The sequence below is a fragment of the Danio rerio genome, chromosome 24, assembly GCF_052040795.2.
Source record: "Danio rerio strain M-AB ecotype USA chromosome 24, GRCz13ab, whole genome shotgun sequence".
NCBI classification, from domain to species: domain Eukaryota; kingdom Metazoa; phylum Chordata; class Actinopteri; order Cypriniformes; family Danionidae; genus Danio; species Danio rerio.
In genome coordinates, this window is record NC_141044.1 from 26907057 (window position 1) to 26921068 (window position 14012).

Consider the following 14012-nt stretch of genomic DNA (forward strand, 5'->3'; position numbering starts at 1 on the left):
CGAGACAAGGAAAAGAAAAGAGGCTTTAGCTGGGGATTGTTAACGCACAACATTTGTGCATTAAGGTAAGAAGCAGCGCTGTTTTGTTTCATTGTTCCTACTTCTTCAGTAGGCTGTAAATGTAAATTCACCTTTAGTGTTTGCGTTTACAACCTGTACATGTCAACAGTGGTGCTGGGCTTATTAAATAAACAATGTTCAATTCATCTATCGTTAAATATAATGCAGTGTATTATAATGATTGGCAAATCGCTGTCCCCAATCCAGTTCCCTGGAGTTTAACCACAGAAAGTTATTGATTTTTTTAGAGGCTCTCCATGTCATCTCCCAATAGTCTGCTGCTCTGAGATCAAGTGTAAAACCGACCTGCTGTCATGTGTTGATGTATGTATTCCCTTTACTTCAGTTCATCGTCTGTGCCTGACAAGACAATATAAGACTCAGGATACGGAGTAATAACACCCAAGGTCTTTCCAAGGAAATCTTTTTGGTAAGGCTGCAAGTATAGTGTTAAGACTAAAAGGGATAGATTACCCAAAAATAAAAATCTACTCAGTATTTACTAACGCTCAAATGACTCCAAACCTTTTTGGGTTGCTTTGACCTGTTAAACAAGAAAAGATATTTTGAAATAAGCTAAAAACCTAAAAAAAAAAAAAAAAAAAAAGAAATACTATGGAATGCAATGCTTGCAGGTTTCCAACATTCTTAGCAATATCTTCTTTTGTGTTTAACAGAAGAAAGAATGTCATAAAGGTTTGAAACAAATAAAGTGTGAATAAATGATTTTTAGGTGGACTATACCTTAAATTATATTAATGTGATGCAATTTTGCAGGGTCAAGCTTACATAAAGTGCTAGTCTCAAGGAAACTGAGTTGTCTTTTGTACTTGGGAGAACAGATCTCTCTGCATGATAATCTTAGTTCAGGTCACTTGCCTGGTTCACCTTTGGCCTCATTCCCACAATTAAAAAATAATATGTATTTTGACAAAGGGTTGAGGGTCAATTGACTATGCTGTCTTTTAAGTAATAAATGATGGTCACCACATCAAATATACCTTAAAAATCCATATATTTAGAGGTCTATTCAGTCATATGGTATTGCATGTGTTTTTGTGCTATTTTATAAATCCCCTTATTCCATTGACATGCTGTGCTTCAGAAGAATTATCCACCCTGCGATATTTCTGCACTCCAAGTCATTATGGTCCGCCTGACAGTGCATCTGATCGCAAAATTGGGCAGTCACTCAAAATCCAGCAGAAGCGAATCCTTCCAGCAGTACCTGAGGAAACTGACCCATCTCAACTTCTCAGACAAAAACATAGAGGAGATTGTAAGTTTTGAGTTTAAATATATTGAAGCTGTATTTAAAATAATAGTTTGCATTAAAGTGAATATTGTAAAATTCTTTTAAAGTTGGTGTCAGTACATCAAAATACAAAGTATGGATGCACTATATAATAATAAATATACACCGGCCACTTTATTAAGTACACAACTGTCCAACTGCTTGTTAATGCAAATTTCTAATCAGCCAATCACATGGCAGCAACTTAATCATTTAGGCATAGAGGTGGTCAAGACGATCTGCAGTTCAAACCGAGCATCAGAATGGGGAGAAAAGGTGATTTAGGTGACTTTGAACGTGGCATGGTTGTTGGTGCCAGCCTGGCTGGTCTGAGTATTTCAGAAACTGCTGATTTACTGGGATTTTCACTCACAACCATCTCTAGGGTTTACAGAGAATGGTCCAAATTAAAGCAAATATCCAGAGGTCAGCGAAGAATGGCCAGACTGGTTCCAGCTGATAAAAGGCAAGAGTAACTCAAATAAGCATCTCTGAAGGCTCAACACATCAAACCTTGAGGCGGCTACAGCAACAGAAGACCACACCGGGTGCCACTCCTGTCAGCTAAGAACAGGAAACTGAGGTTATAGGCTCACCAAAATTGGACAATAGAAGATTGGCAAAATGTTGCCTGGTCTGATGAGTCTCGTATGGATCTATCCCTACTTGTATGAAAGGTTCAGGCTGGTGGTGGTGTAATGGTGTGGGGGATATTTTCTCGGCACACTTTTGGCCATTAGTACCTGAGGATTGTTGCTGATCATGTCCACCCCTTTATGACCACAGTGTACCCACCTTCTCATGGCTACTTCCAGCAGGATCATACGCCATAATATAAACCGGGAATCATCTCAAACTGGTTTCTTGAACATGACAATGAGTTCACTGTACTCAAATGGGCTCCACAGTCACCAGATCTCAATCCACTAGAGCATGTTTAGGATGTGGTGGAACGGGAGATTTGCATCATGGATGTGCAGCCGATAAATCTGCAGCAACTGTGTGATGCTATCATGTCAATATGGACCAAAATCTCTGAGGAATATTTCCAGTACCTTGTTGAATCTATGCCACGAAGGATTAAGGCAGTTATGAAGGCAAAAGGAGGTTTTACCCGGTACTAGTAAGGTGTACCTAATAAAGTGACCAGTTAGTGTATGTATATATCCAGAATTAAAGGATGAACAGCATATCTATAAGCTACACCAATATCTTTATATTCATTGTTTTGTGAAAAAGATTTTATAAGCTACTTAAAGGTAATAAATTGCAATTTTTAACATATAAAATATTAAACATTTTTACATTGTAATAATAATTCAATAATAATAATAATGTTTAAACATTATGAACACTAAAACTCGGAACAGTAAATATTATTTTTTTTCTCTCTCTTTATAGGATGATCTATCTGTGTGCAGAAACCTCACAGTCCTTTACCTATATGACAATCAAATATCACAGATCTGCAACTTGGGGTTTGCCTCAAACCTTACACACTTATACATGCAAAATAACAATATATCTTGCATCGAGAACCTCTCGTCTCTACATAAGCTATCTAAACTGTAAGTATTTAACCGTACAAGCACATTTAATACTTCTGAATTGCATTTCTTTGAACTCTGACTCTAATATTTTTAATAAAAAGCGGCATTTATTGACCATAGACCATGAATGTTTCTAAATTTAAGGTTCCTGGGAGGAAACAGCATCACTGTGGTGGAGGGATTAGAGGAGTTGAAAAGCCTAAAGGAGCTGCATGTGGAAGGTCAGAAACTACCTTGTGGAGAAAAGCTGGCCTTTGACCCTCATTCCATTTCTAGCCTGTCTGTAAGTAACTAATTTCTTTAATATTCACCTCTGTGAAGAGACTTACAAAGGGTGCTTCATAATATCTATAATCTAGTGCGCTCATATTTAGATTGATATAGCAGTGTCCTGTGAGTTTGCTGTCAGAATCAGACTCGGGGACCAAGACGTGTATCAAAGCAGTTCTGTGCAAGATTTGATGAGGGTAAAAGAGGTCTCTGTGGGTGCCTTCTTGTCTGACAAATCAACAGCGAGTGTTTACTGCCCAAGCAGTGGGAAAACAAACCGAAAAGGGAATTTTTTGTTTATTTTGATAATTAATGAAATTGCAAGCGTAAGTACACCAATTTTCCTCCTTGAAAAAAAATATTAAATGCTCTCCTTTTACTTACTCAGTAAAATCTTCACTGATTTCCCAGTAGTGGAACTTGTTTCAAAGTTTAAAGCATCTTAAAGTGCATTATTAACGATGTTAAAGAAGCCTATTTATATTAGCCCTCCTGTAATTCATTTAAAAATTTGTTTAACAGAGACGATATTTTTTAAACAGATTTCTAACTAACTTCTTTTGTTTTTTTTTAAAGGCTTAACTATGTGAATTAGATTGACTAAACAAGTTAGGTTAATTAGGCAAGTAATTTGACAAGAGTAGTTTGTTCTGTAGCCAATCGTAAAATATATATATTTCTCAAGGGTGCTAATAATATTGAGTTATTTTATTTAAAACTTTTATGTGAATACTACTTTTTTTCAATGTGTTATTCTGTATTCAGTGTTTGAGGAATATTGAGTGGTTCTCAATGACATTTGTTATATTACGTAAACAATGACAGGTTTGCTTTCCTGCACCTATTAATGAATGACCATGAAAGACTGCACGTATTTTTATTTTACTGTTTAACTTCCATGTGCAAGCCAGTGTATTATAAAATACAAACCATGCATCTAGTTTTACAGACACCTATAAATACCTTTTTTAAACACACATGTTTTGTGAACACTTACACTGACTGTTGGTGCTCTAGATTTGCCGGTTTCAAACCGATAAATCAAATTTTTTGGCGCAAACATGCATTCACAATAGTATGAACCATTATAGGTGTGGTCAAATGTATATTGAAGTTATCTATTATTTTAATTATTAACATTATTTAAGATACAGATCAGAGCAAACTATTTCTCAACTTTTAAAGGGCAGAATCTGGCAATGGAGTAAGCAAAATAATCATTTGTCAAAAGGAAAGCAAATTTATTTGCTTACCCCATTTGCACACTATTTTGCTTGTTTTAAGGAAAAACCCACCTAATATTGGAATATTATTTCTGAAAACAAGACAATATGTTTCACTTGTCTAGAAATGCTTTATGATTTAAGAATTTTTAGATATTTGGACTAGAAAGAAGATAAAAATTCTCAAATCTAAGTAAGAAATACATTTTTTGCTGTGTTGTTCATGAAATAGAGATTAAAATTGTTTCTAAACTGATTAAAAAAGTGAATTTCTTTTTGGTTTTAAGAGTACGTAATAACACTTTATAAAGCCTGTTTTATTGGTTTTATGGGTCTGATTCCTTTCTCACCACAAGCAAAGTGTTCCAGAGTTCGTTTTCAACCAAGTCAGGACCACATATTTCAGGTGATCTCAGACTGATTGTTTTTAGTGTAGATCTGAGTGTGATTGCCGTGTCCACATATTCCTAAATAAACCAAGCTGAGGCCAAAACACGGTAAGGTTCCAAACAACAAGCCAGGTGTGAAAGCACCCTGAGTTTAGAATATTACTGGATGTTTTTTTTATACAGAACCTCTTCTAAGTCAAAACACAAAGGGTTTATTTCTCAGTTCATGACCCCTTTCATTTCATATATTCTGTAGGAAACTCTGTGCATTTTAAATATCAGCAAAAATAACATTGATGAGTTATGGGATTTGGCTCCTCTCAGAAAAATGACCCATCTTTTTGCTGCCGATAACCAGCTACATGACATACAGGTAAATTAATTTTTCTTTTCTTTTTTCAATAAATAAAGGTTCTTTAACACAGCGAAGTACTGTTTACTGAAAAAAGATTATGTCTGCAAAATTGTTGCAAACAATTTATATGTGTTGAATTTAAACAAATAAAATTTAGTAATCATTCATTCATTTTTTTTAAAGGGCTTCGTCCCTTTATTAATCTTGGGTTGCCACAGCAGAATGAACCGCCAACTTATCTAGCAATGGGTTTTTGTCCCATTGACTTCTGATATAACAACAATTTCTAATTGCAAAGACATGACGCTAAATAATCATGCATTCTTAATTATTAGTGTTTTTCCTTTTGGTGAGATGCAAAATTTACATTTTTTAGTCAATCATCAGTTGGCACCATTAACCCTTTAGATATGCCTATGCAAAAAGGTTTCTGACCTTTATATGGAATTCTATGGAGTAAAAAACAAATTGTGTCTGTGCATAAATACACTCTGTTCTGATTACTGAGCTGCTTATTTTTTATTTTCTCAAACATATCAAGGTAAGTGCACAAAGGTCTCTCTCACACACTCACACATACTATACTCTATATATATATATATAACAATAAAATTTTAAGCCAGAAACTAAGCTTTTTTTTTGCACTGCAACTGATGATCAACTCTAAAAAAAATACAGTTTTACCTCTTTCCCACAGGGATAACCTGCAACAATAAAAAAATGCCAAATGGCTTTGCAATCAAAAAATGTCATTATAACGGAAGTCAATGGGGCAAAAACAACCTTGAACATACCAAAAGGGTAGTAAATATGAGTATATTGTTGAATTTTTAGAATATTTTCAAAGCATTTTCCCAAAATTTCAAAATAAGATTTGTCATTAAAAGTAATTTCATTTGCTTAAACACAGAGAGAGTTGTGACCAAATTAAGACTCAAAATCACCTAAGGGTGGATGAAACATCCTAAACAGCACATAAGGGTTAAAACATACAAAATACAAAGTGTAATTTTTCAAGTTTTTGTTATGTTTAAACATGACAACCTTGTGTGTTCCTATGAAGTATGAAATGATATTGGTAAAGCGGTGTAAAAAACCTAATCCTCCAAATCCTTCCAGAAGTCTCTGGACTTGCACAAGGTCAGAATTATTCAACAAATCAGCGGGCCGGTCTCCAGGGACAGCTTCTGCTGACAATTTAAACAAGCACAAGTTTTCCTCTTTCCTTAGTGCACAGATTTTCCTCTGAAATACACTCAGTGCCCCTTATAACCTCAGCCTTGTATTAAAAACCCATTTGAGGCAAACATTTAGCGAAACTAAAGCTGAGAAGTAACCTGGAAAAGAGATTTTCCAACTTACTCATTTAGTGACTAAAAGAAACACTTCCCGCTGCCTTGTCAAGCATTTCGGTAACTTTGTTCAACAGCATAAAAGACAATCCTCTGAGCAACTGCCACCGATAATAGCGATCCATGTGTCAGAGGAAGCTTTCGTGTTTAGCAGATATCTTCTTTAATTTATACAACCCCTTTGCCACTATTGATTCAGCGACGACAGCACCCAAAGGATCAATTCCATCCTTACGCAGTTTGGTCCAATTCCAGTGGAAACATTATGGATTTTTAAAATAGATTATGACAGGCAGTCAGCCGAGTGACAAATGGGTACTGCAGAAGCTGTTAGTGGCGCACGTCCAGACAGTGCAGATAGGGATCGAAGCGCTGGTCAAATACAGGTTCATAACTGGCCATCATTAACCCAACGCAGGGCTGGAAAGAGCCCAGTCAGGGGTGCATTCAGCACTCCTGCGCATGGGAGGGCAATTTGGCGCTGGGCAGTTCCCAGCCAAGCCCTCAGAGTGACAGACCTGACACGATCATTTATCAAAGCCTGAGAGCGCGCTGCTCGCCGGGGTCCCTCTAGAGCTGATTGCACACGGACTGAAAAGTGGAAGCATTTTAGTTGAGACAGGAAGGCAATGAACAATCAGAGCGTGTCCAGAGAGTATTCATATTTCCAGCCTGGATTAATGTGTCCTTAGATAAACATACACTGCAGGCAACATGCTTGAGGACTACTGCCCTGGGGAACTTGTTAGTCACGCAGTCCGAGTGACAGTATTTATTAAAACAAGCTGATGTCTTGTTTATACTTTTAGCGTTGCACATTTTTAGTCACATTTGTTTATGGCCTTCTTGTTTTAAATACAAGGTTCTGATTATTTTAATCGTACATCTTTTGTAAATCTGGAAACATCACTGTTTTTTAGGTTTCTGCAGAGTGCTAATATTAGTTTGAAACATTTGGTGAAGATCTGCTCATTTTTGTCTGTATAGCTGATCTGAAGTGATTAAAGTAAAATGTAATTCCTTTATTTATGCTTTCAGGAGTTAGAGACGGTGTTCAGCCAATGGTTTAAACTGCGCCTTCTGGATCTGAGTAGAAATCCTGTGTGTCACAAACCTAAATACAGGGACAGACTAATAACTGTTTGCAAATTTCTAGGTGAGAAATAACCTTGCTATTTACAATTTTAATTGTAATTATTTATGGTAAAATAATCACTGACTTCGTAAATGATACAGCTTGTTGGATTTTTCATTATATAATTAAATTATTTGAATTGGATTTTTATTATAATAAATATTTCATTTTTATTTTATTAATTTTCTCAACATTTAATTAATTTACTTTTTTTTAAATGTAATTTAATGAATACATTTTATATTTAATAAAAAAATATATATAAACATAATAAATAAGTAATACTTTTACATTTGTATTGGTGTTGTGGTTATGAGTTTTACATACAATTGAAGTCAGAATTATTAGCCCCCCTTTGAATTTTTTTTTCCTTTTTAGATATTTCCAAAATTATGTTTAACAGAACATGGAAATTTTCACAGTATTTCTGATAATAATTTTTTCTTATTATTTGTTTTATTTCCGCTAGAATAAAAGCAGTTTTTAATTTTTTTAAAGGTAAAATTTTTTTTTTTAACATTTTAAGGTAGAAATTATTAGCCCCTTTATATTTTTTGATAGTCTACAGAACAAACCATCGTTATACAGTAACTTGCCTAATTAACCTAACCTGCCTAGTTAACCTAATTAGCCTAGTTAAGCCTTTAAATGTCAGTTTAAGCTATATAGAAGTGTCTTGAAAATATATAGTAAAATATTATTTACTGTCATCATGGCAAAGACAAAATGAATCAGTATTAGATATGAGTTATTAAAACTATTATGTTTAGAAATGTGTTGAAACAGTCTCCGTTAAACAGAAATGTAACTAAACTTCTAAATAAACAAGGGGGCTAATAATTCTGACTTGAACTGTAATTACATATTTATACTATATTTTCTTGATATTTACATGCCCTCTGTAGCTTTTAAGTTTTATTTAATTATTTAGAAGATGTAATTACAGAAACATGCGCAATTTTAATTATTTTTATTCTTGATATTTAGATGACCTTGATGGGAAACAAATAAATGAGCTGTCCAGGCAGTTTCTAATCAATTGGAAAGCCTCAAAAGATGCAAAGAAGAAACCAGAGGATGGAAAAGACAACAAACTACAAGTGGCAAACCAACTTTCAAGTATTAATATTTGCTGAATAAATAATAATTAGATTTAAATATATCTAAATATATATATATTTTTAAATATATTTAGATATTGTAATATTGTTTATATAAATATCTAAATATTTGTTTATATTCATTATCTTTTGTTTATTTTCATATTCACTTACATTTAGACAACACCATGTTTATACTTTATAAGAATTTAGTAAACAGTATTTAGTGGAATAACGCTGCTTTTTAATCACAACAAATGAAAACAATTTGTTATTCTATCCAATTGTCATTTGGAAGGAATGTTATCAGACTTTTATAGAATGAAGCAAATAAAGCCGATAAATAAATCCATATAAACTAAGAATTGTGAAGAATATAGGAATGTGTATGTATAAATACACAATTGTTTTTTTAAATACCACTTTACACTGTAGAATTTTTATTACAGATAAAATATGTTCTTTATATGTCATTATTATCTCTTTTGAATTTGCAAAAAAAAAACTGTATTAAATTCTATTATTTACAGTAATTTACACTTCCACAATTATATTTCTCTTTCTAACAGTCAAGGAATCGTATATTCTGCTATTGTATTTTATCTGCATGTCACCAAGTACACCTCGCATGTCTCTTGTGTCAGTTCTATTACAATGACTACAATGACTAACCTGTGTTTAGCTTCAGCTGATTTTCACTTGGGTCCCCAACATCCTTCTGTCCGAGAGCGCAGCAGCTCTTTGAGTAAGCCGTCAGAAAATGAAAAGCCTGGCGTTACATTTCGGACAGACCAAATTCAAGCTGACAGCAGAGGAAGAGGGTACAGTATGAACGATCCCAATTTCTATCGTGCTTAAAAGACTTTTTATGTTTACTAATAATTAATTATTTATTTAGATATTCAGTAAATTGTTGTTTTTACTTTGTTTGTTTATCATGTTATATATTAGTATTTTTATAAGGTAAACATTGTTTTGAGTGTGTGTTCGACGCATTGTGCTGCAATACCCTGTCCTGTCAAATTTTAAAAACTAAACTAAACTAAGATATATGTTTTTATTAAACATTTAAATTACAACTCATCTTAAATTATATAAAAGGAATGCTTTAAGAGTAATGTGACATGTAACTGTTCATTTGCTGCCTTCAGACATGCTGGGAAAAAAGCCTGCTATTTGTCAAGTTGTTTGACTTTTATTCTTCCCACTCATGCAAATAAACAGCTTTCTCTTTTAGTACTGGCCTGAGGTTAAGCATTCTATGCTGGGCTGTGTAATGACTGCAAAAATCCTTTGATGTCTTGCATCTTAAATGCGTTAATCCTTTCATTTCTGTTTTTTTTTATCAGCCTCTAAAATGTATACATGAATTGCTGAAGAAAATACAATAAATATGAGCTGAATGTTTTGTACTTGTAAGAAAGAGCATGAGTAATACTAATGTATGAGTAATAGGAATGATAATGCTGAATGACAGTTGTTTAATGCCCTAATTAGCTGTTTACTGTGTTATTGTAGGGGTCCAGTAGCAGTCATTATTTAAAGAAGCATGTTTTAGACAGTGTGTGCCATGATTTTATGTTCTTAGTTAGTTTTTATAAGTAATACACAATTCAAAATCATGCTTTAGATACTTTATGGTAATCTACAATGTTTAATTTAAATTTTTTATGTATTTTGTTATATTCACAGGACAAGAGGAGATTCCAGTACCGAATGGCAATCTCTGAAAATATGAAGCTTTATCGAAGTCCTTTTGGCTTCAAATATTTAACTCAAAAACTCAATCAATAAGCTTGCGGTATGTGTGTGTGAAGATTTATGCTGAATACTTTTTAAGAAAAAGAAGCTCTGCCACTTATATAAAATGTGAATAATGGCTTAAATTTTATTTATTTGACAAGTCTTTTACACTGCCTTATTTGCAATTCTGACAGTTCTGTTTGAAAATACCTGTCTGTGTTTTTAATAAATTTACATTTTAAGGAATATTGTTTAAATACTATCATGTTTTACACAACATTTCTGGAATGTAATAATAAACATTTAAGATATTTAGATTAGTATTGTTAGTTAAATATCAATTAATTTCCCCAGTCAGAATAGGTCATAACAAAATCAAAGTGAAATTTTACTTGTCAAATGAAAATTAATTGTGAAATTGCAAACTGCACACTTTATAAATATATATAATGCCTTTATTTGTCATTTGCACGTTCTGTATTTTAATTATATTTGATCAAGTATAAAATATCTTACAATAGTCAAAGTAGCAATCCAATATTACTGCATCATGCTTTAATTTATATTTCAAATGAGTCGTTTATTTTTAAACTTGTAACTGTATATTTATCTTTCAGATTTAGAATTGTATGTGCGGGGAATAAGGATTAATTTCAACTTGCGCATTATCCATTAGCTTTATCAACATCATTACGTTATAGACTGGAAAAGTAGCGCAACATATGAAATATAAAACTGATTGTATAATAATGTTTGGACATATAGAATACGCGCTGAGTACAGTAACGCACGAATTTATTTTCAGCGTGAGACTAATATCTAAACCAGGGTAGGCTAAAACCTCTGAAAGATGTAGAGTAATTAGACAGAGAAGCTTACTTAACCTCATTTGCTCTGCTTCATAATTATTGGCCCGGGGGCAATACTGTTACTTCATCCTTACAAAAACAATGTTTATTAAGAACAGTCTCAGATATACATGTTATGAATAATTCCATTCATTAATTCTCCGTTTGCGGAAAACAGAATGATTAATTTAGGAGTCTCACAAGAATTTCCTCAAGCATGCCAGTTGATTGCAGTGTTTAGAGTTTATTTATTGGCTTTGTCCCAGGAAATAGGGCTGATGTCTGATTAAATCTAATATTAAAATATCGTTTTAAATAAGAGTGAATTGATAGCAGAGAGAATCCCAACGATCTATTTGATGGCTTGAAAAATATTGTTGTATCACAAAGCGCTTTTTCACCAGTCAAAGCCATTGCGTATTTATTTCTTAAATAAACAATATTTTAGATAATATTGTGAAGTTGGGTTCTGTAAAGCAACTCTGGGGAGGACCAAAAATACTAGGCTACTTCTGGGGTCAGAAAATGGACTGCACCTCCTACCGACCGAAGCGCAGGGGAAAGTGTGGAGAACGGACGGCTCCAGTTGCCAGAGTTTTAAAGGCTTGTGATTAATTGCACCGGAGTGAAGCACTTGTCAGCTCTTTGTGTTCCCCGATAAATTAGAGGCTCCTGAGACTTTACGCAGTCATTCAGGTGAGGACACTGCGTGCGCACGGATATACACGCACCTTTTACGCCCACTGTATATATTTTTGAAACGAGAAGAGGACTATTCTTTTACACCAATTTTTTATCAAGCTGAGGAACTTTTCATGCCTTAATGTGTTTTTTAGAACATAACTTGAAACGATAAAACAGGTATGTGTTTTTTATTTCACTACCTTTTAATGAAACCTCACTATTTAAAGTTTTGTATTAGAACTGTATGTTCTTGAAAAGATGTAATGACAGTAATAGGCGTCTATTAGTCTGTATTATTACTCGTTTGTACTTATTTTTTATTCGTTTTATTGCTGACCTTTAGTCTAATGATTAATTTTGCCCGCATTTTATTTTTCGGATTACTTAATTCGAACAAACGTTAACTTTTCTAATGGGTGTTTTTGGCATATTATTAAGAATAAAAAAAAAAGTGTACATTTATTCAACAATATATATTTTGATTTAGGTTAATAAGTGATTTCAATGGTTGGAAGACAGTCGATCCGTATGGATGGCACTGGTTCTGTGACAGTTATGGATGACAGTCCCGCGTCAAGCCCCAACTCGAGCCCTAGTCCTGACACGGACAGCCGGCGCGCAGAGGCCCTTTCCCGCTCCAGGTTGGTCCCGTCTAGTAGCCTCGGCGGCAGAGGGAGACCCGCGGCAGCCAATGCGGCGCGGGAGAGGAGTCGCGTACAGACGCTCAGACACGCGTTCCTCGAGCTACAGAGAACACTACCGTCGGTGCCACCGGACACCAAACTCTCCAAACTCGACGTCTTAATATTGGCGACCACATACATTGCGCATTTAACCAGAACCTTGCAAGAAGAGGGAGTGGAAGAAGATAACACAAAACAAGCTGAAGCTTTGAACTCACTCAAAGGCGATGGCTACTTACATCCTGTGAAAGTAAGTTTTTGGAAGTTGTCAAACATTTAAGGCTAATATAGGGCCTCAAAACATTACGTAACATTTAGAGTTTTAGGCTAATTAAACTGAGTCTGGAATTATTAAAGTTGAAATATATTACGCAGTTTAAAACAGTTGACTAAGTTTTGTATTTTTGTTTTGTCTTGCAGAAATGGCCAATGCGCTCAAGGTTATATATCGGTGCCACTGGTCAGTTCCTGGGTAACTCAAATGAAAATCAAGGGGCTTCTTCTTCATCGTCTCAAACATAGATCATTTGCACATAAGACTTTTGGAGGTAATGAAAAGTAAACGTAGGTTAAAAAAATGTATAGTTGCTGTTTTAGTAATTTTGTTGCAGAAATTGTTTGTAAAAAAGCAGAAAAGTCCGTTGATCATTATGTTGCCGAATAATTGTGCATATTAATATATTGTAATTATTTCTAATATGTAAATAAGATTGTAATATTAAACAAGCTGTGTTTTTGTAACTGTGATGTATCTGCAGTTCTGTACTACTTTGTCTGAAATTCCGTGTGTTGGTTTTAATGAGCTGTCATGCTTGAGCTGTCGGCTATGCACTTTTCTGTTAAAACGTTTGCACTAAATGCATGTGTGAATAACTTAACATTCGTCATGTGAAGTGGACTGTCAGAATAGCAACAATAGCATCACCAACCCCTTTTCTCCTTCCTTCCCTCTTTTCTTCTTTTTCATGTCAATAGCAGTATGTGGAATAGTAAATAAAATAATTCTTAAACTAAACCTATACTGATCTCTGATCTTATTTGTATCGTTGTTTGTCTAAACTAAATTCACAACGTGCAAATTCACAATACTTTACATGCATAGAAAATTTTTATTTCTAAGACTTTTCTGCGTTTTAATAGTTTTCATTTATGTTTCCTGCTCTGAAATTTCAGAAGAAAACATATAGCCTGTATTAAAGATATTTATTAAAACTTTTAATCATGAAAAGTCACTGAAACGTTTGTGGAAAGCACTAAATAATATTAACTCCCTGACACCTTTTGCAAGCCTTAAAAAGTACGTATTTGTTGTCTTAAGAAAAAAGT

The 14012-nt window shown here is 34.0% G+C and overlaps 3 protein-coding genes across 11 annotated transcripts in view; 2 read left to right on the forward strand and 1 right to left on the reverse strand.

The window, feature by feature from the left end:
• Window positions 1–14012, reverse strand: part of mcmdc2 (minichromosome maintenance domain containing 2) — a 28531-nt gene that overhangs the window by 346 nt on the left and 14173 nt on the right. The window contains exon 15 of one of the 3 annotated variants that reach the window (XR_015524276.1): window positions 9401–9467. The exons of 1 other annotated variant lie outside the window; for it this stretch is intronic. The gene's annotated coding sequence lies outside the window, so the exon portion shown is untranslated. Of the gene's footprint in view, window positions 1–9400; window positions 9531–14012 lie in introns of all 3 variants that reach the window. One more of the 3 variants, XR_015524277.1, reaches the window with a different exon arrangement.
• Window positions 2–10717, forward strand: ppp1r42 (protein phosphatase 1, regulatory subunit 42). Of its 6 annotated transcripts, none has more exons than XM_087308440.1 (10): window positions 2–65; window positions 407–490; window positions 1169–1339; window positions 2756–2922; window positions 3049–3187; window positions 5043–5159; window positions 7532–7649; window positions 8616–8747; window positions 9411–9549; window positions 10421–10717. In XM_087308440.1, exons 3-10 carry the CDS (start codon window positions 1208–1210, stop codon window positions 10464–10466), a joined length of 990 nt encoding a protein of 329 aa, XP_087164566.1. In that variant the 5' UTR covers window positions 2–65; window positions 407–490; window positions 1169–1207; the 3' UTR covers window positions 10467–10717. The 6 variants fall into 6 exon arrangements, with proteins under 6 accessions (XP_087164566.1, XP_087164568.1, XP_087164569.1 ...); NM_001002202.1 differs by having other exon boundaries at window positions 9–65; window positions 1166–1339; XM_087308442.1 differs by lacking the exon at window positions 5043–5159 and having other exon boundaries at window positions 1166–1339.
• tcf24 (transcription factor 24) lies at window positions 10421–13701 on the forward strand. Of its 2 annotated transcripts, none has more exons than XM_087309551.1 (3): window positions 10421–10529; window positions 12491–12936; window positions 13107–13701. In XM_087309551.1, the coding sequence occupies exons 2-3, from the start codon at window positions 12508–12510 to the stop codon at window positions 13206–13208; spliced, it is 531 nt and encodes a 176-aa protein (XP_087165677.1). In that variant the 5' UTR covers window positions 10421–10529; window positions 12491–12507; the 3' UTR covers window positions 13209–13701. The 2 variants fall into 2 exon arrangements, with proteins under 2 accessions (XP_087165677.1, XP_087165676.1); XM_087309550.1 differs by lacking the exon at window positions 10421–10529 and adding an exon at window positions 12006–12180.

Bases quoted from the DNA above. Each gene is read 5' to 3' on its own strand.
- ppp1r42 (XM_087308440.1), top strand. From the start codon at position 1,208: ATGGTCCGCCTGACAGTGCATCTGATCGCAAAATTGGGCAGTCACTCA. The intron at 5,160-7,531 runs GTAAATTAATTT...TTATGCTTTCAG, and splicing joins ACCAGCTACATGACATACAG to GAGTTAGAGACGGTGTTCAG. The intron at 8,748-9,410 runs GTATTAATATTT...ACCTGTGTTTAG, and splicing joins AGTGGCAAACCAACTTTCAA to CTTCAGCTGATTTTCACTTG.
- tcf24 (XM_087309551.1), top strand. From the start codon at position 12,508: ATGGTTGGAAGACAGTCGATCCGTATGGATGGCACTGGTTCTGTGACA. The intron at 12,937-13,106 runs GTAAGTTTTTGG...TTTGTCTTGCAG, and splicing joins GCTACTTACATCCTGTGAAA to AAATGGCCAATGCGCTCAAG.